The following is a 26,711-nucleotide window of genomic DNA, read 5'->3' as shown; positions in this document are numbered from 1 at the left end:
GCTTGTTGGTTTGTTGTGTTTTATACTTCCATTCATGGAAGATTCCAATAATGATGGAAATCTGGGGGCGGAATTTTCTTTTTAATTGGAAAGCATATTTGCACAATTATGAAATTGTACTGATTATAGAATGTAATAGTGTAAGTAGATTTGTACCACCTGAAATGTATATTTGCATAACTATTAGTTTTATTGCTAGTGAATTTTAATGTGAACGTTTTATGATGCTTGCGTTTTGTGTGCACTTTCATGTTACTGAAGAGTAACGAAGAAAGCTATTGAATGATTGACCTAGATGCTATGAATGAAACATTTATGGGCTCTACAATCTAGATCCTACTTTTAATTCAGTGCAGTTAAATGCTTGAGGTAAGGTAGACAATGAATCACTGACTTGAGTATTGTCATATAGGGAGCCACTGCTGTTTTGCCTTCAATTGGGGATCTGCACTTTAATTTCTAACCCTGGGTGCTTATCTATTACATCTGTAGCAGTGGTTAAATGTTGTTAAACATTTACAACAAGTTGTGCATTATTTTTTATAATATTGGGTCTGTAGAGGAAAGTGAAGGGTGCTCTACCCCATAAGACACTTGCGACCGAAAAAATAGTTAGTTGGATTGTTGATAACTCAACAGCTCATTTGAGATATACAGATAATGGATGCACACCAGCTGTTAAAATGGTCCTTGTGTATAAGAAGATTTTTTTAATATAATGTTTTTCTAGAATTGGGAATTCACAATTGTGTATGTGACACGCTTGCAATGTCCCATATTTAGAAAAAGATAATAAACAAATCTGCCAAATAATAAGGACATTTTAGCATGAGGTGTGGCTTCATTATCTATATATCTATAACCATGATATTTTCTTAATTAGTGCCACTGGATTTTTGGAAGGACCATTATTAACTTTGAAATTAGAAGGCAATGTCTGGTTTTTTAATATGGCCTGACTACCCACATGGACCATTACACCACAGGCCACATTCATTACAACAGCAGCCAGAGATACTAATGCAGCTCTGAATCCATTCTTAAACTGATCATCTGAAAACGAGCATGCAAAAGTTAAATGGGAGGAAACCTTAACTGATTTAATTAGTTATTTTGGTCCTATTTGCGAGAAAGTGGATTATTACTTGGGGTGGATCAGTGTCCACCACCAGTAATATTGCCACTGTTCTTATTAGGTCCAGTAAAGGTTTCAGTAATTCACACCTGTGCTCAACCCATGGTAACTATGGCACAAAGTAGAGAGGCTTAACTGAAGAAAATGTGTAAAGCATTTAGTAATATTAAAACTGTTCAAAAGTCAAAAACACACCCCAATAAAAATCCCACTTTAATTTATGAGAATATTTTAAAGAACAGAATGACATCAAGACAACAGAAATCCAATAAGAAGATCCGGTGATATGAATTTTGAAATTTTGAAATGTAAATGATGTTACAAGTCACAAACTGCCAGCCAAGGCCAATTGGTCGTGCTAGACTGGAACAAGGGTAAAGTTGAAGGCTGACCACAATAGGGTATGGGTTGATTAACTTTTTTTTTGCAGTTTTATATAGTGCAAACTCACCCCGAAGGTATTGGAGTGCTTTACATGAGCACTAGTTACATTACACAAGGACACTTTAACCCCTTCCATGCGCATGACGAGCTGAGCTCGTCATGAGTTGCGCCGCTCGTCATGTAACGCGGCTTTTCGCAAAAAGCCGCACAGCGCGAAAATAGCGGCCGCACGCATGCGGTTAAGTTTCAGTAGACACGTGGAGATTAAGTGATTTGCCCAGAATCACAAAATGTTGAGCTGATTCCTAAACTCTAACCTGGTTCCCCAGCTCCAAAGTCAGCATCCTCTCGCTGTCAGAAAGTCACCTTCACACTTAGAAAAATTTCAAGAAGGTGGAGTCCTCAGTGGGACAAGGCTTCAGGCTGGTTCCCAAGACAGGTCCTCGCCGATGGGTTGAATAAGCACAAGGTCTTAGTGAAGCCTTCAATGAAGGCAGGAAAAAGCTCCAGGGGTCTTGCATCCAGAAGGTTGTCAATCAGATACTTTTGAGCATCCGACTCAATGAAGATTTCTTCCTTCGGACATAAAAGTCGCATTTCCTCAACGAGGCAAGGCTACAGCTTGTAGCCGAAGAGGGTTCAATGTTGTTGGATGACAATTGGTGCCAGGCCCACTGAATTGGATTTGCTCCTGCAGAGAAGAATGTAGCAGAAGCTGGGGCGTGCACAGGCCGACCAGCGATACACGTTCAGTAGATCGATTGGCAAGATGGTCCAGGTTCCGCCGCAGTTCTCAAGTAGAATTTTAACAAAATAATTCTAAGTCCCAGCTTTTAGGGTTAGGCAACAGGAGTACACTCTGGCACCAGCCAAGGGATCCAGGACTTCAGGTATGGTACTTGGGAGCCAGGTCTTACTCCCATAGAAGCCATCAGCAAAGTCCATTGTAAACTGGTCAGCTAAGCACTTTCAGGAAAGTGGGCTTCTTGGAGCTTTTGAATCCCTCTTGCTTAACTGAGACAGTAATCTGAACTTTGGAGTCCACTTGTTAGTCCTGGGTACAAGTGGGAGCAGAGGCTGCCCCTAGGGCTCTCCTTACATGTCTCTAAGGCAAGTAAAGATCTTATTCTGTCTTCCACAGGTCCAAAGTGATCTGAAGAGGATGTCTATGGGTGCCATATTGATGCCTGGCAATAGCCTGTGGGTGGGTGAAACCTGCCCCGTCCCTGACAAATGGGGAAACATTTTCACGAGGTATCCCTACTCACTTTTGCAACAGTTCCTGTGTGTCATACTGCAAACAATCACACAGTGCCCCTCGCTACCTAAAACCAATATAGTAGAAACTTTCTTCCCCTGTACAAAACTCCTGCGCACACCCTAGATATGTGTCCTGGGAAATGGCCAACTACTTCCCTGTTGTCACGCAAAACGAGTTCTGGGGCAGCTCCTTTCCCACTGGGATTGGTACCTTGCTGGGTAGAGGGATATATTAGAACGCAGGTCCAGTTTGCTACATCTGCCTGTGACAGGGTAGACTCCTTTAAAGTTAATTAAGCTCCTAAGCACTGCCAAGATGGTCATCCCGTAAGAGGAAAAGAGTACCTCATTAAAGTCAAGGCCTTTGCCTCAGCTCTAGGAGCAAGTTCACACCTTATCAAAGGGCTATTCAGCTCCCAGGTGACAGCTAGAAATGTATGCAAATGGGCTTCTATAGGCTGTAGGCAAACAAAAGGTGACTTTTTAAAAGTATAATTTGGTAAAATGTTCAGCACAAATCCGACTTTACCAATGAGTTGGATTTGTAATAAATATTTCATAAGTCCAAGATAGCTGTTTCCTTAGCAGATTTAATGTTATTTAATTTTGATATAATATCCCAATAATTTCCTATGGAATAGTTAACCCTGCTACCATGAAAATAGCTTTTGGCCTCTTTTCACTGTAAGTACATGGTTACCATGACATGTTTAAATGTACTACTTTATGTCATGCACCCTGCCTTATTGGACACTAGGGCCCTACTTAGTGGTGACATTAATATTTAAAAGGAGGGATCCATGCTTGTCAAATGGAGTTATTTTGACAAGTTGAAATTGCAGTTTTAAAACTGCACAGTCAGGGTACAGTGGGAGATCTGCTGTCCTGTTGTGCACTGTCACTCTAGTGGTGGCGCATTGTGTGCTGTAGTTCTCTAGTGAAATGTAGCTTACGAGCCCTGGGTACACTTTGTACTGTCTACTAGGACCTATATGTAAGTTAACTGTGCCAAATAGGAATATAGCCAATATTGACATGTTTTGGGGGTCAGAGAACATGCATTGAGTCCACGTTAGCAGAGTCCCAGTGCACAGACTCAAAAAAACAGCAGATGTCCGTAACAATAGGGGTGATCATGCAAAAATAGGCATTTTCCTACACTATAGATATATGCCAACACCAGTATCCAGTGACACAAGAATACACTTTCTTTTGAAAATTTCACCAGAATTATAGCAAGATGTGCAGGACATTGACTTGAGATAGATTTGAGGAGGATTCTATAATGTTATTATAAACACTAACAAGCTTAGATCTGTGCCCTTTCACATTTGTGATATATGTCTGCTATGTGAAATGAGGCTTAACTTTTAACATTGAGTCAGAGCTTTTGTAAGATAACAGGTCAAATTATTTAAAAGATGAGCAAGTCTAATCTGATGAGTTTACAGCCCAATTTGGGTGTAGAATTACTCACTTAGGGAAGTCACAAAGTTGTCTGGTTGTTTGGAAACCGATGATAATGTCTTGTTTCCAAGCCTACTTCTGACAAAAATGTTTGTGGATTTGCAACTGTGACTAAACAGAGATATTTTTTTCTACAAGCACAATTATGTGCTCGCAGAGCAGGGGAGGAGTGATGGGCACACTGAGAGCGCATGACACGTCTTGGGTCAGCCAAACAGTCATGCGCACTGAGCATGTCCTGCATTACAGCCTGGGTGGAGGACATGCCGGGTCCCCAGTCCCTGTCTGAGTGTCGAATTACGGCGTTCAGACTGATCACAACATTGTATTGCAGCGTTGTGATTGGCTTAGGGGAGCCAATCATAATGCTGCATTTCTGCATTAAGATTGGCTATGGGGAGCCTGGCTTCTTCCTACTCAGCCGACCGAGGAGAGATGATGTGGGACAAAGCGGCGAGGAGGTAAGTGTATCTTTCTGTTTTAACACTCCCTTACGCCCTTACTCCCTTGCCCTTCCACGCCAGATTTGTGCCGGTTACCACTGCTAACCAGTGCTAAGTGCTTGTGCTTTCTCCATTAAACATGGTAAATTGTCTCACACCCAATTTCCATATATTTAATGTACTCATATATCCCTTGTAGTTTGCTACCACGTGCACCCAGGTCCAGTAAATGACATGCTTCTAGTGGGTTTGCACTCTTGCTACTCACATAAGTAGCTCTTCAAACATGCATCAGGCGCACCATTGCAGCTTGTGTGTGCAGTTTTTAACTGCCATATTGACCTGGCAAAATAAAGCTTTTGCCAGGCCTAAACCTACCTTATTCATACAAATACGTCACCCCTAAGGTAGGCCCTAAGCAGCCCAGTGGGCAGAAGTAAGTGTATTTAAAAAGTTGGATATGTACTTTTAAGTTTTACATGTCCTGGTAGTGAGTGATAGGGAAATACTGGCACCCTCCCAGGAGCATATCATGAATGAAACTCACCAGACATAGCAGGTTGCTCAGAAACAAAGTGAACTTTATTAAATGGTACCAAAAGCATGCATCATTGCTAATTAGCAAGGAAGAAGTCAGATCTGCCACCTTAGGGGCTCTCAGACCACTTCTTCCCAGAGTGACAAGTTTCTAGGTATTATATACTGTATGCAATGCCATGTCAGCGGAACTTAGAATAAGGCACCAAGCCAAATATGGCTGACATGGATGTGCAATGTCTGCACCATGCAAAACAGCCAGATATGGGCAGACCAGAAAGGCAGGCTCTGCACTGTGTAACATTTGCATATCATGTAGTCAAGACAAGCAAGGTGACCTGTAAGGGTGTGCAGAATAGCTTGTTGAAGCTTGTCCAGGGAAGGTCAGATAGGAAGCCATTTTGAGCTCCAGGCCTCATGTTAATGTGATCTTATATACTCATGAACTCTTTGGAAGTACATGCAAATGAATTTATATGGATATTCATATATATTTTGTAACAGTGAGAAACTCTTGAATTTCTTTTTCACTATTGCAAAGACTGCCACTTCCATAGGATAACACTGAGTTACCTTATTACATTTAATAAGTGATAACTTTCAGGTAGGAAAGGTAGAAATGTTGAGTTTGGTGTCTGAAGAATTGTAATTTAAAATTCTTTTTAATGGTAAATTTGGATTGTAAGCAACAATTCTGATAATGCCACTCTTAGAAAGTTGGCATTTTCTTCTCCCAACTACTTGATGCCTGCAGCTTGTATCGTGGGTCACATGGCTAGATGGAGCTGATAGTTGGTCTTTGTGTATTGCTCCCAGACCGTGAGACAAAGGGGGAATAGGTGTTGGCAGTATGGCCATCTCTGACTTGATGGGGGGGGGGAGCTGTTACCTACCACACTTGCATGTCACAAAGCCTCTGCCTGGGTAGGGAGGTAGGAAAATCCAAACACCTCCTGGGGTGGAAACTTCCAAAATCATCTCCTACTTCAAAGCTGTCAACAAGTATCAATAATGGACCCTCAGGCCCAACTCTTGAGTACACCTCTGGGCCTGTGGAAGACTCAGGAGGACTGCTGTGTTGCTCTTCAAGAAGGACTGCTACCCTATTGCCCTACTGCCCTGCTGCCTGAGTGAGAAGGACTGAAGCTGCATCTTTAGCCCAGAACCACCTGAGTGACTCCAAAGGCTAGTTGGCAGGCCTCCTTATCAGAGCCTCAGGGACAGAAAAAGGCTCCAACCACCTTTAGTCCAACACCTGGACTCTGTCTGCTGTGAATCCTACCTCCTAAGTGGTGTCAGCTCAGTTCTGGACCCTTGGAATTGGACCTGAAGGTGCTGAGCCAGCCCAGCTATGGTCCTATGTGCAGAACTGACGCAGTGCGATGCACCTACTCTCAGCCACTGTCTGCAGCTTCCTCTGAACCGCCACTGTGCGACACATCCTCAACGCAGGCCTCTGCATCGCAAGTCCCTTGTTGACTATATCCTTGTCAATGACGCAGGGATTTGCATTGCATCCCCACAACTTTCTCTGAACCACTGCTGCACAATGCATCCTTGGTGCAGGATTTCAGATTACAAGCCCCTTTTTTGACGGCATCCTCTACAATGAGACAGGGCTCTGCACCGTAGCCCGCAGCTTCCTCAGAATTGCCTCTGTGCAATGACTCCTTGGTACAGGACTTCACAACGCTCCACAACCAGGATTTAAAGAAATGTGTTCAGCAAGCCTAGCTTTGTCCCTTTATCTGGCCTGCACTCCATCTCGGTTAGACTAAATTTGTGACTTTGTCCCTGTCGAACGGGACCAGATAACCACAGTTGGTGCTCTGTGATTTTAGGCACTATTTTGACTTAAATATTTAAAATTGCATATCTCTGATTCTATTGATTTTATTTTTGCCATTTTGGTCTCAAATATTTTATTCAATTTTACTCTATTTTTCGAAATTTGTGTGGGAATTTTCTTGTGTTGTGTTTTCACTTTATTACTGTTTGAAGTAGTACATAAATACTATTACATATTAACTCTAAGTTAAGCCTAACTGCTTTGTGCCAAGCTATCAGAGAGTTAAGCACAGGTTAATTTGATGTTTGCTTGTGTTTCACCCTGACAAGAATTGTGGTTGCTGCTTAAGTAGAGTTTCACCACCTAAACTAGTGACCCAATTTCCTACAGTGCATCATTGAATTTTTCCTTTGCTCCACAAATGGAATTTTTTTTCCCCCTCACTAGATTTGAGCGTGTTTCCTTGTCCTACCCATCCTGGAAACATACTTAATACCGCCTTGACAAATACAACCATTTACAAAATAAGAATGGGCTGATGAAAAGTTTGAGAATATCTCAAATCCCGTCAGTTTGTAGATTTTGCCAAACACTTTGGGTAAACTATACCATGGAATGCCCACTCCACTCCTTGCTAGTGGGGTTTATTCATTTACAGTATTACATAGTCGTAAAGGAATCTTTTACATGAATAGAAGTATTTACAAGTGCAAAGTCATATTTTGTGAATGATGTGTACTTGTAAATTAGATTTACGAGAGCTGCAATAAATTGTAAGGATCATGATTATTGTAAATAGATTTGTTTAGAGACAGGACTGTTTTTATTGTATGTACTTTTATGAATTTTATGAAATTCGAATAAAGGTCTTTTGAATTGAATTGAATTGTAAATTGAACCTTTTGCACTTGTCAGTGAGATTTTATACGTTAATCGTTTTGTGTATTGGTCCCAAGGTATGCTTTTATTTATTCAAAAAAAAATTCAATAGCATATCAAGATGAATGAAGGTTCTGCCTCTACCATTATACTTTGTGACATATTAAATAAGCTGTACCTGGGTTGGTTATGAGCTACGTTATTATTAACGCAAAAGCAAATGTCACCTATACTAAATTAGTGCCATATAAATGTATCCCCTTTTTTACGACTTAGAGATTGAACATTCCAAAACACTGAAAGGCAGGGATGGTAATGTGAACGAAATTTGTCTGGTGCCAGTTTATCGAAGAAAAAAGTACAGAGTTCATCTAGATCACCAATACAATAAACAGGAGCCTCTGATCATTTTGGTGCTGACCAATACATCGTAGCTGTCATCTTTCATCAGTGTTACAATTCACTTATAATATCCTCACGCTTTTAACTTTCGGTATTGTTTTCTATACTTGGACTCAATACGTCATTCTGTGTAGGCTTGAAGCAGGATTGTCTCGTTCCAAATTGATCATCTAGATAACCAATACAATAAACAGGAGGCGCTGATCATTACACTGCTAACGAAGACCAAGAGGTCGTAGCTAATATCTTGCAACAGTGTTGCAATTCACTTCATAATATTTTTACTTTTGGTCTTGTTTGTCATACTTGGACTTGATACTGAAAACAGGATTGCCTATCTTCAAATTGAATTCCCTTTCCAGTAGAAAGATAAGATCACGCGGTCCCCATCGAGCAGGCAACCAGACAAATGAAATTTCCGTGCAATTTTATAAAAACACTGATTCTCTGTTTTTCCAGTTTCCTTGATTTCAACACAGTGGTACCTTCAAGCCCTGGAACTGCCAGGTATTTTCATCATTCCATAAAGCAAAAAAAATTTGATTGAACGTGCATCATAACTGCCTTATTTCGTTTATAATTGACAACAAAACATACTCACGAATCTCTAGGCCAATCATTTTCCACAATCAGTGTCCCAAATAGTCTCAGTTGTCCACACAGGTTTGTGTCAGATTAAAGCACGGTTGAACACAAAAAAAACATTTTAGATCGTTTTATTTTGACATAAACCATACAAATGCATTAGTATTGTATTTTCTGACACACCGAAGGATGTCAATAAGAAATGAAGGTGTTTGGCTTACATTTTATCGAAAAGATTCTTTATCAGGCTGCTTACACGAGCATGATAATCTAATGGGCCCGTTAAAGGCTTTTAGCGTACTTTGAACGATGAGAAATTGTTAGTCATAAGGCTCACTTAAATTCACAATCAATGTGGAGCCCTGAGAGAAAACATAGAACTAAATAATTAATCCTACCTGTTCTGCTGCAGGCCAATGGAAGTATATGTTATTTATCCTGTAAATGGTGCGTTAGCCAACCCTAAAGTGAAATCTAAAATGCATAATATCTACATAATTTTCAGAAACACCAAATAGTTCCTTGTCTACAAACTGAATATGTTTAGCTCATCATTATGTCTCCTGCTACTTGCACTGAATTTCAGAACTGTAAAACATTTGAGGAATATTTTGGAGTCAAAATGAGGAAACTCAACGAAAAATGTAATTCCGTGGGGCTATTAGAGTTTGTTTATTAGAACATCACACATTTTAAAACAGTTCCTTCCTTAATAGGCAGTTGTAATGTTGTACAAATGATCCACAATCTCTTTACCTCCTCTACCTATGTCAACTATATGTTCTCAACTAATTCCTAAATCGTTTGTAATCTGCATTTTCCGAGGTATAAGAAACTAAGGCGGACTATTAAATGGGTACAGCCAACCAATATCAAATATAGGTAGTCTATAAATTGGTTTTGGGCATTCATAGGTCTTGAAATTGAATATGTCTCTTGGCCTTGTAAAGAGGATGCATTACTCCAAGTCTATTTTTCTCCCTTACTGTATGAATTTGCTTCAGTGGAACAAAAAATCAATCGAGATTGTCCTGTTGATTACCTAAGGAAGGAAGGACCAATGATCACAATCCCATGAGTTTAAACAGCCCAGGCCAACTGCCACATGCTATTCAACTTCCTCAACACTTGCTAGATGTTGATAGCAATTCTAAAGGGGTAGCTCAAATGCAGGTCACATAGTTGGAAAACTTCTGGTCATAGGGCATAAACGAATGAGCATACTAACATTGACTTTGGGTTTATAAAATTAACAAGGGGACAAGTTGGGGACCTTCAAACTGGACTATGTTACCAAGATAAGATCTTAGCAAGAAGTGCACAAAGTGAAACAAATAAAAATTAATAATCACACAGTCCCCTTTGCAGTCTTTCACTGAGCGTCCAATCCAGGCTACTTGAGTTACCATGATCATTTCTTTGGTGAGAATATTTACATACTTCATGTCAGCCCCAAGCCATTGGACACCTTTATTTTCTAGGGATTCCTGAGATTTGTGCATTGTGGGTTTTGGAACCTTCTTTAATCACCAGTACATAGGTCGTGGCTTCGGGAGGGAGGTCCATGCGAGGTAAAGAAGCATTGATACAGGCCCTGAGAGTTGCCAATTGGTGTATCCTGCCTCATGCTAGCTGTCGGTGCTAAAAACCTTGTTCTGTCCAGCAGTTAAGTATTTGCCCTTGCTGCTGGGTCTAAATCATGATTGATGCTCAAGGACACAGGATTGGTATTTTGCTGCAATACCTCCACAGAATGTTGTATCGCCTTTTGTTCAAAACGTTATTTGTAACATAACCAGTGGTGAGATTGGAGGAGGAAGAGATGTTGATTTAAGCTGCCTTGAGAATACCCATTAACAACATCACCAGAGGTTTTAATGTGAGAATTTCAGTTTATTTATTTTATTTTGAAAGTTTTATAGAGCGCGAACAAGATCCTGGCAGATATCAGAGCGCTATACAAACAATAAATGTTACTTTTACAGTAAATAAGAGCAAATCCAAAACTTATGTACAAGGCAAATTATAAAAAAGAAAAACCGCATAGTAAGATGTAACATCAAAAAAAATGTCTTGTGGTTGGGAGCGCGTGTGCATCTCGTAACAGGGTTTCAGTAGCACATACTCATGTGAATTTGGCCATGAGGATGGATTTTACTTTCTTTTTAAAAGAGGTAGTGAACGGGTTAAGTCTGATTTCTGGGGGTAAGGCATTCTAAATTCTAGGCGCCATCCCAGAGAAGGATCTGTTATAAGTTTTTTTCTTATGGAATTGTTGTGGTTTCAGTAGTAGTCTTTTCTGCATTTCTTGTGGATCTAGACCCACCCGAAATCGTCAGTTTCTGTGACAGGTAGCTGGGTGTCTTGTGATGCCTGCCTCTGTGCGTCATGCATGCAATTTTCAAATGAATTCTCGCCTCCAGGGGTAGCCAGTTCAGGGATTGAAGGTCCGGGGAGATGTGGGAGCTACGTTTAGACCCAGTTATGAGTCTTGCTGCGCCATTGATTGAAGCTCTTAGTGGTGCAGCTGACGCTTTAGGTAGGCCACAGAGCAATATACATCCATATTCCACTCTAGGTATAACCAGTGCCTTTACTGCTTGCTTGAAGTCATTGTGAGGTAGGAAGGGTTTCAGTTTCCTCAGTGTGTTTATTTGGAAGTTTGCTCCCTTGGTAGCACTACTGATGAGTTTTTGCATGTTGAGGTTACTGTCTAAAGTTATTCCTAGTGATTTCGCTGAGTCCACGATGGTAGGTTGAACGTTGAACGCAGTGATATCTTTGAACCAATCTTGCATTTTGGGGATTTGGGCCGGAGGAGCTATTAGTAGCAATTCAGTCTTTAGGGCATTCAGTTTGAGATGATTTTCTGCCAACCACGTTTGGGTATTCCTAAGCGCTGGATTAAGTAGTTTGACGTCCTCTAGGGTGTGGATCTTGAGGTATAATTGTATGTCGTCTGCATACATGTGATATTGCACGTTTGAGGTTTGTAAAATTTTGGTGAGAGGTTCGAGGAAGAGATTAAACAGTGTTGGGGATAGTGCTGATCCTTGCGGGACTCCCAAAGATACTGGGACGGGCTTGGACAGGGTGTTATTGACTTTGAATTGTTGTGTCCGATTTTGGAAAAATGATGTGAACCAGCTTAGCACTGCCCCAGAAAAACCCAGTCTGTGTTTCAGGAGGTCTAACAGGTTCTCATGCTTGACCGTATCAAAGGCCGAGGAGAGGTCAGTAGGATGAGTAAACAGGATCCATTTTGATCGAGTATTTGCAGCGCATCGTCAATAATGTGTGTCATGGCTGATTCTGTGCTATGGCCTGTACGGAAACCTGATTGGTGTTTGTTAAGAAGGTCAAAGTGATCAATATGGTTCGTTAGCTGTAGATGCACATATTTTTCCAGCAGCTTTGCTAAGGTAGGGATATTGGTAGAATTATCAGGCGCTGAATTTACAAAAGGTGGATCAGTAGGAATAGCAATCCCACTAAGCTGTTGAATTTCCTCACAATCAGGTACACTGACCCCATCAGGGGTTCTTTCTGTAGTGCAATTAGTTTCAGGGGAAAAGCTTCAATTTCCCCTGTTTCCCAGATTTTGGCCGCCAGCAATGTCAACAATAGTGTCAAATTTGCAACTGAAATCCTGGTTTGAGGGGGAGACCGGGGGGTTAGGGGAGACTGGGATACAGAGCTTCTTTTCTTATCACCACAACCCTTGAAGAAAGAAATTTCAATCTGGTATAGGAAATTGGTGGAAGCAGACGATCAGAATATCCCAAGACAGGCCTCTACAATCTACCTTTGAGTCTACTATTGGGGATCTCCTAGAACCTTCCTTAAAACTTCTTTATAAATACACCAAATCTGCCAGTTTAATGAAGAATCACTTCTTTGGGACCAATAGAATATACTATACTCCAGCAAAGATTGCGGAGTTCGCCCCCACCCCCGTGCCGAAATGCTACAGATGTATGGCCCCTAAAGCTGACGATATTCATTTTTTTTTTGAGTGCACGGTTTTGGACCCATTTTGGGAAGGGATTGGGAATTTTCTCTGCAAGATCTTTGATTTGAACATAGTGGTAAATATGTCTTTTGCTGACTATCGTGTGTCAACAATGGACTTGGCAGTGAGAGATAAAGGACTATTGTTATGTCTTATTTTGCTGGCCCGTAGGGAAATCTGTGCAAAGTGGAAAGATCTCAGCCCCTCAAGAACGGAAGATTGGCTCAAATCGACATTGGCAATGGCCCGCCTGGATCGTGCTGGTCCCAGCAGCACCCAGATTAACCTTTGGCAGCCCCTTGTGAATATGGGCCAAGATTTAAGGTTGCTTAGGTAATCAACAGCGCAGGTACCCGGTCCTATGATTACACCTTAACTCCGGTGAAAGGAGTTGGTCGGGAGACCTAAGCAATCACAGTTGGCCGGAGGGAGCCCAGAGACGTAACAACGGCTGTAACACTCTGCTATACGCTTATAGGTGAGATGAGGACAAAAAAAACAATAGTGTCAAATGCCGGATTGATCATTCCCCTCGTTGTTGAGCTCTGTCCGCTATGACTTTTGACTCCCTCTCTCACCAGCAATTTCTTAGACATAGTAGTAGACACCCTTGAACATGATTTCTCTTTAGCGCGATGTGAGATTTTATTTAAAAAATCATTTTGCGACTGATTTTGTGGATTAGAAGAGGTGGACGGACAGGAGGAAGAGCTGTTGGTGTATCAGATGAAAGAAAGTCAAATTCTTTATTGAGTGCTTCGATATCTCTAAAGGAGCAGTTAGGTAAGCGCTTCGAACAGTTAGGGGCATATTTACAAGGAAATGTCAGAGCGCGGAGCTGCGCCAAATTTGGCAGCGCCGCCCTCTGATGTTTCCAAAACACAGGGATGCGCTGTATTTACAACAATATGACACACCCCTGAGTCTTTCCCAATGCTGGTGTTCAAATTAGCTGCCCAGCGCCAACGCAGGCAATTGAATGATTGTTTATGTGCAGGAAGGTGTCCCTTCCTGCACATAAACAATCAGTAATGATGATTTGTTGCTTCTATGTGTGCCGCATTCTGCAGCACACATAGAAGTAGCAAATCGTAATTATTTAATGATTGTTTGTGCCAGAAGGGACACCTTCCTGCACATAAACAATCATTAATGGTGCTTTGCTTTCTATGTGTGCTGCACACACAGAAAAAGCAAAAACTAAGAGAAATAAAAGTATTTCTCCTCATTGTGCCATTCTAAAGTCCGCTATTGCATGGCGCTAATTTTTGGCGCTGCCTCAGATTTACTCATCCTTGTAAATCCGGGGTAGCATCAAAATGCAACACCCATTGCGCACCACTTTCATACAAAGTAATGCATGTAAAGGGGCCGTATTTACAAGGTGGCGTAGTGCCACTTTGTAAATATGGAGAAGGGCTTTACCCTTGTAAATATACCCCTAAATATCTTATTAATATCTCCTGATAGCAGCGGGTCATTCCCCTTGGTTTCCTCATTTGCCATGTAAAGAATTAGCACAATGCAACTGTTAACTCCAGGCTACTGATACAATCTAACACAACCTTATTAGTTTCTGGATGTGAAGACAGAGGGGCTCTGTCAGAGAACCAAGAAGGGGGGCGCCGGGGCACGGTCCGCAAGGTCAGAAATACGAGGTGCTTGAAAGCTGGTTTTTGGCATGTAGGCAGCCGTTCCTCCACACAAGGAAAGTCAGAGGAGGAAGTCACACCCCAGCCAGCTGGAAATGCTGCCAAACAATGTTTAAAGTTCCTGCGCCAATGAAAAATGCAAGGCACTTATGAGCACCAGTTTTTGGCATGCGGCCAGCAAAATGGCGCTCAACACCCTGAAGGAGGCCATGTGCATGGCACCCATGTTCAAGGCTCCTGGCTTCTCCCAGGAGTTAGTGGTGCAGACTGGTGCCTAGAGCATGATGTGGGGGCCTTTTCTGTCGCAGTTAAATGAGGAGGGCCTGGACCAACCTGCAGCCTTCCTTAGTAGGAGACTATTTTCCAGGTAACAGAGGTGGAGCACCATTCAAAGGGAAGCCTTTGCTGTGGTCTGGGCACTGAAAAGGCTTGGGCCTTATTTGTTTCCACACCCTGCAGATGCTGAGGAATATCTTCAAACAGCTCCCCAGCATCATTAGAAATACCATTGTAGTGTTAGTTGTTTACCAAACTGTAGAGCTTTTCGTGTGGCCCGTTCTTACTGCGAGCTTTACTGACTGCTGTCTCTCATACCTGCTGCTCTCAACCCCAACTTTGCACCATGAACTTAAAGCACTTTCGTGCGGTGCCCAACACCTGTGCTTTACCTTTCTGGAGTCCCGTTCCAATTGCCACGCCCGCAAACCACATTCTGTTGTAGGGCTAGTCTTGTACATGAGGTCGAAATTACACATTTTTGGTACAACTAAAATCTCGACGGCGAATGTTCTATTGCAACATAAAAAAAATGTTTTTTTTGTTTTTGTTTTCCATGAGCATTAGGCTAAGATTTCAACATTCAAAGCCTACTATTCTCACCAACCCACTGATTTTACATTTGTGTTTATGGGAAGAAGCAATGCATGTATTAAATAAATAGCTTTTTGTTTTTAATGCACACCCACTTATTATTCTCTGAATAGCATATGAATCTTTGGCAGCTTCCCTCTTTCGGTTGACAGAGCACAGTCTCTCTGGCTCCATATACATTTGAAATCCGCCCTTCTTCAAGGAGCAGGTGTCCTTCACCACTGAACCACCAAACAATAGCTGAAGCTCATTTCTGACAGGTGTTTAATGAAGCGAAGATGCAGTTTCGTGATGGCCTTGTGTGTCATTGGCCCAGAAATATCTGAATACCCAAAGTCTCAAAGAAATGCAGTGTTTAGATCGCAAAAGAGGGTTTTTGCACAGCTCTAAATTGACTTTTCAATAAAAACTGCTTAACGTTTATTGAATGTGACATTATTAAACTGTATTAAGAAAGTAACACTCTAGCAGTTAAAATGATAATGTTATTAGGTTTTTGTATGTCACCTAAGACATTTAAAGGAAACATACATACATGAACCCAAAAAATGAGTATTATACTAGGAAGCTATCTATGAAATGTGCATAATTCGAATAATTAGAGGCAATTGTCTATGGAGTTAATTTCTAGTTCTTTGTAAATGTACAGTAGTCGATGAAATGATAAATGACTGACTGATTGATTAATTTATGGCAGCGGGAGGTCTCAGACATCAGAGGGGCTGAGGACAGAGGAATGTCACCCACCCAACATTCTGGGACATGGCAAGGTCAAAATTCCCTCACCCAGGGCCAAGACACCAGAACCTATTCCCCGACCCAGGTATTCAGGCTATCAATTGACCAGTATTTATTAATTGTCTTTTATAATTGTAGTTAGAAAATGGATTGTATTCCTGTTCATTCTTTGTTGCATTACTGTACATGGAAGGAATAACAAAACTTTAACGTGGATGAAATAAATCTTAAGAAGCACTGTTACCAGTCTTTAAATGTTACCTGTAAATCACAGTCGCTATTTAGTATTAACCTATAAAATAATGCTCATGTATTGTTGATTCCTTCATATTATTCAAGATATTCTTTTCCGAGTACAATACTGCACCAAATTCATAATTAACTGTACATGGATATTACTATGTACACATAATGAATATCAACCTAGCAAAATACTTTGAAATACCAGCTTGTTATTATATTGTCTAATATTTACTTAAAAATAGTTTATTTGAAGAATATTTTTTCTTGTCCGGAGAAATAGCTCAGGTAAACATGCTGTCTCCTTACCACAAGCTAGTAAAGTTATATATTGCAGTGACAGAGGAGAGAGATCCATATCTGAACATATGTGCATTATTACTACAAAACGTTCGAACAAGGGGTAGACTTCAATTTTGGTGACCTAGACAACTTATATGAATGTGTGTGAACGGTCACCTATCAACAGCTCACAATGAAATTGGTATGGGTAGTTTTATTGGAAACCTTTTTAAGCATCTTCATGGGTGTTTCTGATCTGGATGTATTCTTGGTGATCATTATAATATGTATTTGGTAAAATGCAGTATCACCCTGAGTGTATACTGCTATCAGCAGGTGTGTGTGCCTAGGCCTGCATATGCTAGGTTGGTTAAATGAAAAGCTCAGTCTTCCGCTTCATGTGGATTTCAAGAAAAGAGGATTAGGCTATGATGTGGAGTGGGAGGCCAGTCCATCTTTTAGGAGCGATGTAGGAGAATGCCTCTCCTCCTGATCTGGTTCTGTGCATGCTTGTGATGTGTGGTAGTAAAAGTCCTGCCAAGCAAGAGGTGTCTGGCTGGTTGGTGGAAGTAGTTGCGACGGAGGCTTAAGATGTGTAGTGCCTTGAATGAATGTGTGTGAGGAGTTTTAAATTAGCACGTTTGTATATCAGGAGACAGTAAACCTTCCTGAGCTGTTGTGTGATGTGAGGTCTGGGTGGGAGGTTGAGAATGAATCTGGCTGTCGAGGTCTGGATGGTTTGGAGTCTTCTAGTGAGTTACTTGGGGATCAGAGCCTAAAGAATGTTTGTGTAGTCCACTTTACTGGTGACTAGGGCGTGAGTGATGGTTTTTCTAATGATGCTGGGGAGATTTTTTAAGATATTCCTCAGCATCTTCAGGGTGTGGAAGCAGGATGTGGTGATGGTTTTGACTTGTGTGGTCATGTCCAGTTTGCTTTTGATGATTATTTTGCGATTCCTGGCGTTGCCAAGTTCATCCGGCCACCAATTGGAGTCCATAAAAAATGGAGGCAGAACATTTCTGCAAAAAAATACTGAACACCTCTCTCATGTTCCTACCCTATTGTGTAACATCTCCCTGTCCTCCCACCCTGTCAGCCAAATTAATTGCCTTAACCTTTTGCTACAATCCCTTCTGTATCTCTGTTGGCTCTGTTTGTAACAACAGTTCCACTCCACACCACTCAAGTGCCTCGCAATCTAGTTTACACTTCAAAAGCCCCCATCATACATACAATGCACATTTTAATATTTCAAGCTCATTGATATTGATAATACTGCGACAGCAAATAAGCTGAATGAGATGAAAGTGAGTTACAAGGTGCATACAGGTTAGGAGTGAAGGAGATATTGTATTGGTCAACACTGAGAGTGATAAGTGGGGCTAGTAGCATTATTATACACTTGTAGTTGGATGGATGACAAATACCGCAGTTGTGTTTCTGAATATTCAACACTCTTAACTGATTAAAACCATCACAGGAGACAACGCAATTAAAAAATCCACAAAGCAGAACTGAAGTCAGTGAATAACTCACTGTATCTTTATGGCTATCTTTGGATGGGTCCCCTGTCTGAACCTCACAAACTGTGCACCAGACAGTGTTATTATATGAGGTGTGCCATGTTTCTGTGAAGTGTAACCAAATAATTATGACAAAGGAAAAGAACGTACGTCCTTTAGCACAGGTTTAGAATTCACTGTATATGCTGAAAACTGTTCTCCACATATTATTCCAAGGAGAATTAATAGTGTACATTTTTTAGGTTTGAATCAATTCAATTTCAATTCAAATCCTTTATTCAATATTACACATAAGATCATAAAAGTACTTCCAATCACAATTTATAAAAAGACATGGATAAAAAATATCATCATAAATCCTGATAATTAAAAAAAGTACTATCATCCAATTTATCATAAAATCCATTTCATATATATATATATATATATATATATATATATATATATATATATATATATATATATATATATATATATATATATATATATATATATATCTAAGCTAGATACAATAAAAGTGTAATAGACAGTCCTAAATCACCTTATGGGCCAACCTGCTTTCTCTTTTTTCTCTTTTTCAAACATGCTCATAAGAATGATGCTAGCGAAAAACACACAAAAGAGATCTACAAGGATTTGAAGAAAAACAATGCTACACGACATAATTTAAAATTATAGCGCTAGCAAATTGGTACAATAAAATTATGTCTTTCTTGATGGTAAAAACCACAAAAGAATAAAACATGAAGATCATTTTGTGGGGGCATGTTATCGTAGGGACACATGGAAAGATCAGAGTGTTTGTATTGCTTCCCTGGGTATCCTGCCATCAATGGAATCAGGTTTAAGAGGAATCTTAATAAATGATATTTATGGTGTGGCACTGTGACATCAGCCAGGTTAAAAAAACTTCCCTCCTCCAGCGCTGGAGTTAGTTCATACAGGCGAGCTGTCTGGGTATAGAAGTTGTTATCCTTTCTCAAGTATTGGGCCCTTATAATAAATATCTCGGCCAGTTTCCGCTTTGGTAGGGATTTGCAAGTGGGTGGATCTTTAAAAAGGCGGCTCAGGCCAATTGCAGTTAATTCTTTAGCCACCTGATCCTGCTGTAGATGTCTGATTTTAAAATAAGTGTTATAAAAGTTTGTGTGAGGTTGACTGTCTCCCTTTGCCAAATAGAAAACCACAGCAGGAGTGGTGCCATTTTGATCAAATCAATAATATATGGTAGGGCCAGTTTCATGTGTAGGACATAATTCGAGTATGACTGTGGGAGGGAAGTGAAAGACTTAAAAAATGTGTTCTTGATGGTTTGCAAAGAATCACTGGGAGCCAAAATCGGTAACCGCTGTTGGTTGGAAAGCACAGCGACATCCAAGGCTGCGCCCTCAAGATGTTTTCCCACACCATTAGTATAGATGGAGAATAAAAATGGTGCCAGGACGCAGCCTTGCCTTACCCCTCTTAAGATCTTAAATGATTGGGTGCACTCTCCGTTCTTCCCATAACGGACTGAGGAGGATACGTCAGAATACTGCTGTCTGATGAAGTCGACCAATGTCTGATCTAATCCCATCTCCTCCATTATCTGCCAGAAGCTAGGGTGGGTCACGCAGTCAAATGCTGCGGATAGGTCCATAAAGGCAAGATAAATCTTCCCACCACTGGCTCTGACATATCTGTCCATGATCAGTGAGAGGTTCAGGCATTGGTCTATCGTGCCTTTTCCCTCTTGGAAGCCATATTGGGACTCCATTAAAATGTTTTTGCTCCTCACCCATACCTCCAGTCTCATCAAAAGAAGACGGCCCATAAGTTTGGCCGTAGTATCGATCAGCAAGATTGGTCGATAATTTTTAGGATTACTTTTGTCTCCCTTTTTTTTTATTGGGACGATTATACTGGTTTTCCAAGACGTGGGGGGGGCCCACTATAACGATTTTGTTAAAAACATTGGTTAAAAGGGGGACCCATATAACTATGTTGTCGAAGAAAAAATCCATTGGGACACCATCGGGACCCAGGACTTTCCCAATACTGCATGCCTCAATCCCATTCCTAACTTCATTATAATTAAATGAGAAATGAATTTCCGGAGGTAATACACACAGGTGGTAACGGGTAATCAGTTGGGGCAAAAATACCTTTAAAATGAGCCACCCACTCCTCCTCCCCTACATTAACATCAAGCGCTGGGTCATTCGGAGTTTTAAAGTGGGGGCTATTTATTATTCCCCAAAACTCCTTTGAGTTGCCTGAAGCCGAAGCCTGTTCTAATTTGGCCCAAGTTTCTTCCCTTAGCGTCTTTTCCCTAGTTTTCCTGGCCGTTCTATATTCCCTGCAGAGAATTAGAATTTGGGATAAATTCCATGGTTTGGAGCCTAGAGCTTTGGTGAGGACTTTCTTTTTTTTGGAACAGATAGAGTCAAACCAGCCCTTATCCTTTTTTGATTTACCAGTATTTTTCCTAGTGAGTGACTTCCTTATACATTCTAAAAAGTCTACAAAGAAAGACACCATGAATTGGGGATGGTTGTCAGGATCTAGGCAATTACTAATGTTGTGGAGGGCATTACTAATTATTTTGGGTATCAACTTTGTTTTATCAATTTTGGGCCACTTCAGTTGATATCTGTTTTGCCTGGCTAATATAGGCTGACCAATTACCTGGGGGAGTTGTCATAACCCTCTGCATAAGTTGGATTTCATACAATAGAATCGAATGGTCACTGAAGGCGTTAAATTGCATAATTACTTTGCTGCACCTGATGTTTAAGGGGTTTGTGACCAATATAAAGTCAATAGTCGATTCCTGTTGATCCCTGTGAAATGTTGGAGACAAAGTATCACTAATAGTGGCTAGGTTACTGACCATAAGCATGTTTCTCATTGAAATGAATGTATTCAGGGTATTTCCATAGGTATTATGCGAGAAATGATGGACAGGATTGCCACTTATATCCTCCACACCACAAACCCGCTCTAAGTTATAATTACACAGGTGTACGTTAAAGTCTCCCAGCCATACGAAATTTAAGGCAGCCTTTTGTTTAATAAAATTGGTCGCCTTATCAATGGCACAGTTCACTTCATTCAGAACTTTATGCATATTTGGGCCGAAGTTGTTATTATAAAAATTTATTTATTTATTTATTTATGGGATTGTACCGCGCTAGAATCGACTCCCGAAGGAGTATCTCTGCGCCCTTGCAAGAGACAGACCAAGAGTGAAGGACAAAAGAACTAGGGAAGGTGCTAAAATTGGAACAGAAAAGTCTTTAACAGTTTCCTAAAAACCAAATGGTCCAAGATAGGAAAGTGCCTTTCCACCCTGTCTTGCCCTTCTGACGGTGGGAATTTGAAGAAGGGACTGATTACTGGAACGGAGGGTACGTACTGGGTTGTAAGGGGCAAACTTATGCACCAGATATGCAGGGCCCAGGCCGTGTATGCCCTTATGGACAACACAGCAGGTCTTGAATTTGATCCGTTGGCGGATCGGCACCAATGGAGTTTTTCCAGCAAAGGGCGTATTAAGAGCCATTGATCTAGATTAGAGAACTCTAGAATAATAAGATGAAAATATGGGGTTGTTCCTTCAAGCATTTTTACTTTTATTGCTAGTGTATTTGGGATTAGAGTTATTAAGCCCCCTTTAGCTCTTCCGGAGGGGGACGAGTTGGATCTTGTCTGGTACGAACGGTAACCATTTAGAAAGATCTCTTCTGTGGCCCAGGTCTCCTGCAGGCAGGAGATATCTTGCTCCTGCTACAGTCTTAACCAATGGGCGTCCCAGAGTTTATTTAAAACTAGCTTACCCGTCGCGCGTTGCTGCGATCTCAGAAGAAAGGAATGTTGCTGCTGCTCAGAAAGATAAGTATCTCTCCGACATCCTTGTTATTGATTTACTCTGCTTTGCTTATCTGATACTTGTATATATGTAAATAGGATGTTATTTAGTTATTAACAGTTTCTATATATGTAAATAGGATGTTATTTAGTATTAAGAGTTTCCTATGTTTTCTGGGATTGGCCTATATCTTTTGAAAATCCTCAGAATGGCCTTTTAAGGTGAAATATTAACTTTTTTCTCTGGTTTGTGTACACTTTCTAATGATACATGTGTCTCGCACTCGATATTGGCCCCTGTGTCTTTCAGCCTAGACTACGTCCCCTCCGGTTCTATTTTGAACCGGATTAGGCCTCATCGCATTTGGTATACTTTTGAACGCGAGTATGAGAGCACAGCGCTTACACGCTCATACCTTGCGCCCCATCACGACTCGGATTCATTCCCGATCCCGCACCGTCTCGCCAACACTCCGTCTCGGCACAACGAAGACTGATCCGACATGTTTGGGCAGCTTCTCCGGCCCCCTCAATGCACGTAGCTGCACTCGAGGAGGGCCGGGTTACATTAGAGGAATTCACCTTTGGAGCGATCCTCGATGTTCGTTCATTTGAGAAGAACGGGCTTGATCAGTTTGTATTCGAACAGCTTCTAATCTTGCTTTATTTAAAATAAGATTATGCCAGAAACCTTCGCGGGAGTGTACTCAGCAACTTCCCAAAGTTTCATGGCGATCGGATGAATGGTGTAGTAATGCATGAAGGACAAACAGACTGACATACATTCGTTTTTAGGGCTCGGGCCTACGTCACACTGCGTAGCAGTGTGGACGGAGCCCAAGAGTCCTTTAGTTAGCGTCTCCGAAAAGCTCCGAAAAGCTACCTAACAAATTCCTGGCTGCTCGTGATTTTTCGTCCTTTTTTTTGCCAGCTGCATTCCGATTGGCCTTCTCGTGCGTGTGTTTTCGGAAGGGAGCACGCAATAGGCCATAGGCGGTAGAGTAGCTCCACCTATTGCATATTCCGTGCAAACACGCGCAGCAGAAGGGCATATTTCTTCAATTATCGCGACTGTCAGGGCCCGCGGTAATTGAAGACAGATGCTGGGCGCACGTGAACCAGTCTCGAGTTTTTAGGGCTCGGGGCTACGGGCGCGCACCACTGCTAGTTTCAGAATGACTGGTTTCTGCTTCCTTTCATGTGTCAGTGTGACGGCTGCGGTATCGTCTATGTTCTGCTTGTTTAAACAACAGTCCGACCCTGAAAGTTTTCCAAATATGTGTCTCGGGTCATTATTTCATTCCTCCTAGACCCATCCATGCTGTATATATGTTACTAAACGTTGTGAGGCACATCGACAGTGCACTCAGCGCTACGGCGTCCAAAGAGCACGCACAGAATCTGTTTATCCAGCACGTTTCTATCAGACTGCAGCTCAAAGCACATTTCCTGATGAGGAATCCATTCTACTGCAATTCTATGACCATTTCCTTCGCGTCCTTTAAAAACGCCTTCCCAGTCCTCCCCTTTGAAAACAAATACAGCCGCGAGAGAGGAAATGGCCGCATAGATATGGAAAGCGCGCGCACAGTTCATTTTCTCATCTAAATGCTTAAAAACATCTTGTGCTGTTCTTCGCAACAATTGAGCTGAAGATTGATGCCCTGGCGGATATTGCAGCGAGGAACTGCGTTTGAAAAATACCAGTTCCTCCTCAGTCGCCTCTCTGCATGTGCCAGGATACGGGCGAGAAAAGTGCCAACCCAGTGAGTTAATGTTCAACCCGCTACAGTCATAGGTGTATGGGACGGGGGAAAGAGATGGATCGCGCCGACACTCCCTGCACTCCAGAGTATTTAGCCATGCATGTAGTTCCTTGTAAGTTTCCTTGTCTAATTAGCTACAGAGCTGCTCCGTCTTCATCCCGTGATGCCTCGCCGTCATAGGGAAGAGGAGGGCCGGCCGGTCGCCGACCATGATGGAGCAGCGCTTGATTGTGCTACAAGATGTCCCGTGGACTCATTCCAGACTGTTTTGAGTAATCATCAACTTTGGGCCGTATACACATCTCATGCTGCCTGTCGCTCTACACTCTAGGAGGGACCACAGGCAATTTGAGTGCCGACCTGAAGGGCCTACGCGTCTGTTACAGTAGGAAGCTGCCAGATGACTTTGTGAGTGCAGAGTGTGTGTGAGTGCAGAGTGTGTGTGAGTGCAGAGTGTGTGTGAGTGCAGCGTGTGAGTGAGTGCAGCGTGTGAGTGAGTGCAGCGTGTGAGTGAGTGCAGCGTGTGAGTGAGTGTAGCGTGTGAGTGAGTGCAGCGTGTGCTGTTCTTCGCAACAATTGAGCTGAAGATTGATGCCCTGGCGGATATTGCAGCGAGGAACTGCGTTTGAAAAATACCAGTTCCTCCTCAGTCGCCTCTCTGCATGTGCCAGGATACGGGCGAGAAAAGTGCCAACCCAGTGAGTTAATGTTCAACCCGCTACAGTCATAGGTGTATGGGACGGGGAAAGAGATGGATCGCGCCGACACTCCCTCCACTCCAGACTATTTAGCCATGCATGTAGTTCCTTGTAAGTTTCCTTGTCTAATTAGCTGCAGAGCTGCTCCGTCTTCATCCCGTGATGCCTCGCCATCATAGGCAAGAGGAGGGCCGGCCTGTCGCCGACCATGATGGAGCCATTAAGGAAATGGGGTAACCCAAAAGGCTCTGGACATGGGTATCATACGTTATAAGAAAACAATGGTCCAAGACCTCTATGGTTTCTTGAACTGAATTAATCAGCACAAAATCATCAATTAAACATTTATGGAGCATCTACCTTAGTCTGCTCTATACATTCGTGTAAACATTCAGTATAAACATAAGGGCATAAAATAGGCGACAGTATTATCTAGATAATGGTTTTTAATCAATTATCTTCGGGTCAAACTTCATCACAATATTTACACTTGTAACACATTACAGATACCAATGGTTGCCCCAAATGGAGCGTGCAACATAGCAAAAGGGTGCAAGAAAGTAGTAAGTGCTTGAAGAAACAGAAAAATGATAGAAGTGATAGCAAAAAACATTTAAAGGTACTTTTGAGCACAAAGGCGAATCTACAAGTCATCCAGCCTATGTAAACCTGACCTAGTCTGAAGTGGGGGTCCCAAAACCAGTGGTGAGAGGTCTATAGAAGTAGCCCAGTGAAAATGCAGTGCTCTGTGTCCCTACGGGAGGAATTCTGCGCAAGTAATCTAAAATAAATTTTACGACGTGGGGATTATTAAAGTTGATCACAACGCAATCACCTGGAGTCACTTACGGGGACACCCCCAACCACCCTACCCTTCTAGCCATGATGATTTGATTGGCTAAGTGTAACACCCCCCCCCCACCCCACCCAGAGCCCTCTGCATAACGGTTCAGCCAATGAAGGGACTTATCCATCAGCTGGGAAGTAGTTTCCACTTGGCCCTCCCTCAAAGGTGGAACATTTATCAATACTATCACTAAGGGCATTGCTGTCGTGGGAAGATGGAGAGAGTGGTGCTCGCTATTGGGATGTTGTCTTGGTTTGACTACTTTATCACCACCCCCCCTTGGGGCCAATTGGGGATTAGTTGGAAGGCAACATCTAGTAGAAGCTGATGCAGAAGGTAAATTCTGCTGGGCCCTTATAATTCCTACAGTTTCACCTTGCAGGGGATCGGTGTTGTAAATATTCGGGCGGCTCCCTTCGTTGTAGGAAGAACTGGCCCCCCCTGACAAAACTGCTGGCCCAGAAGACTGGTGAGAGACGTGACTGTCCATCTCCTCACTTGATGATATAACTAAGGCCTGTGTCTGGGCCTACAACCCCTCTGTTACATTTGTTTGGGTTCTATTGTCACAAGTGTGATGCAGTCTGCAGTCAACCTCCAATGATGACATCCTGTCTTCAATTCTAGATAGTTATACATGAGAGAGTTCAGTAGTACAGAAAACATAGTCCTCATCCGCTTCAAGAAGTCCTCCTCAGGGGGAAATATGGGTAAAGTAACAGTATCTGAGTCCCTAGAGCTGACAGGTTCAGGTTGGCCCACTTCCAAATCGTCTGTCCTGGTACGTTTCCCAGCACAAGCCCCTTTCGTGAGTTTTTGCTTAGTGGGTCCGCCCCCCCCCCTTCTTCTCATGACTGGGGGTCCACTGTGACTTGGGTCAGGCTGGGGTGGCACTGACTCGGCCCGGTTCACTATGTTGGCGGTTGATATTACAACAAGGGAGGAAGAGGAGGTTGCAAGTGTAGGGACGACCGGGTTAGGGACAAGCTGTTTTGGAGACCCTTACGGGCGGGGGTTCCGTGCTAATGGTGCCAAGGGAGGAGCGATTTTGTGTCATAAAAGTGTCCAAAGAAATCCGTCACTTCGTTAATTCTATTTCATGAGATAAGACAGTCTCTACCCTCGTGAGAGAAGCATCCAGCGTGCCTGCAACACCACCCCCTGGTCTTTCATTTGGTCCCTTCCATTTGCTCATGTTAAAGAAGGGGATATTGTTCGTCAAACCCCCACTAGAGTGACAAATGAGAACATAGAAAAGCACAGTACCTTCAGATTGTATCGGATGTTAGAGAGTGGGTCCAACCCAGCCTGCTCCGGGCTCCGATGGGTGTGGACGGGCCCGCCTGGCAC

At 42.1% G+C, this 26,711-nt stretch overlaps 1 protein-coding gene across 6 annotated transcripts in view; it reads left to right on the top strand.

Moving 5' to 3' along the window:
• CTNND2 (catenin delta 2) overlaps positions 1-26,711 on the top strand; it is a 3,216,642-nt gene that overhangs the window by 2,871,855 nt on the left and 318,076 nt on the right. For 4 of the 6 annotated variants that reach the window (XM_078687653.1, XM_078687652.1, XM_078687651.1 and 1 more), the window contains one exon: positions 16,113-16,238. The exons of the other annotated variants lie outside the window; for them this stretch is intronic. In XM_078687653.1, coding sequence (XP_078543779.1) covers positions 16,113-16,238 — 126 coding nt within the window. The remainder of the gene's footprint in view (positions 1-16,112; positions 16,239-26,711) is intronic. 6 annotated transcript variants of the gene reach the window in all.

The sequence above is a fragment of the Lissotriton helveticus genome, chromosome 4_1, assembly GCF_964261635.1.
Source record: "Lissotriton helveticus chromosome 4_1, aLisHel1.1, whole genome shotgun sequence".
Taxonomy (NCBI): Eukaryota; Metazoa; Chordata; class Amphibia; order Caudata; family Salamandridae; genus Lissotriton; species Lissotriton helveticus.
The sequence above is the reverse complement of the archived record's forward strand: the minus strand, read 5'-3'. Positions and strand labels throughout refer to the sequence as shown.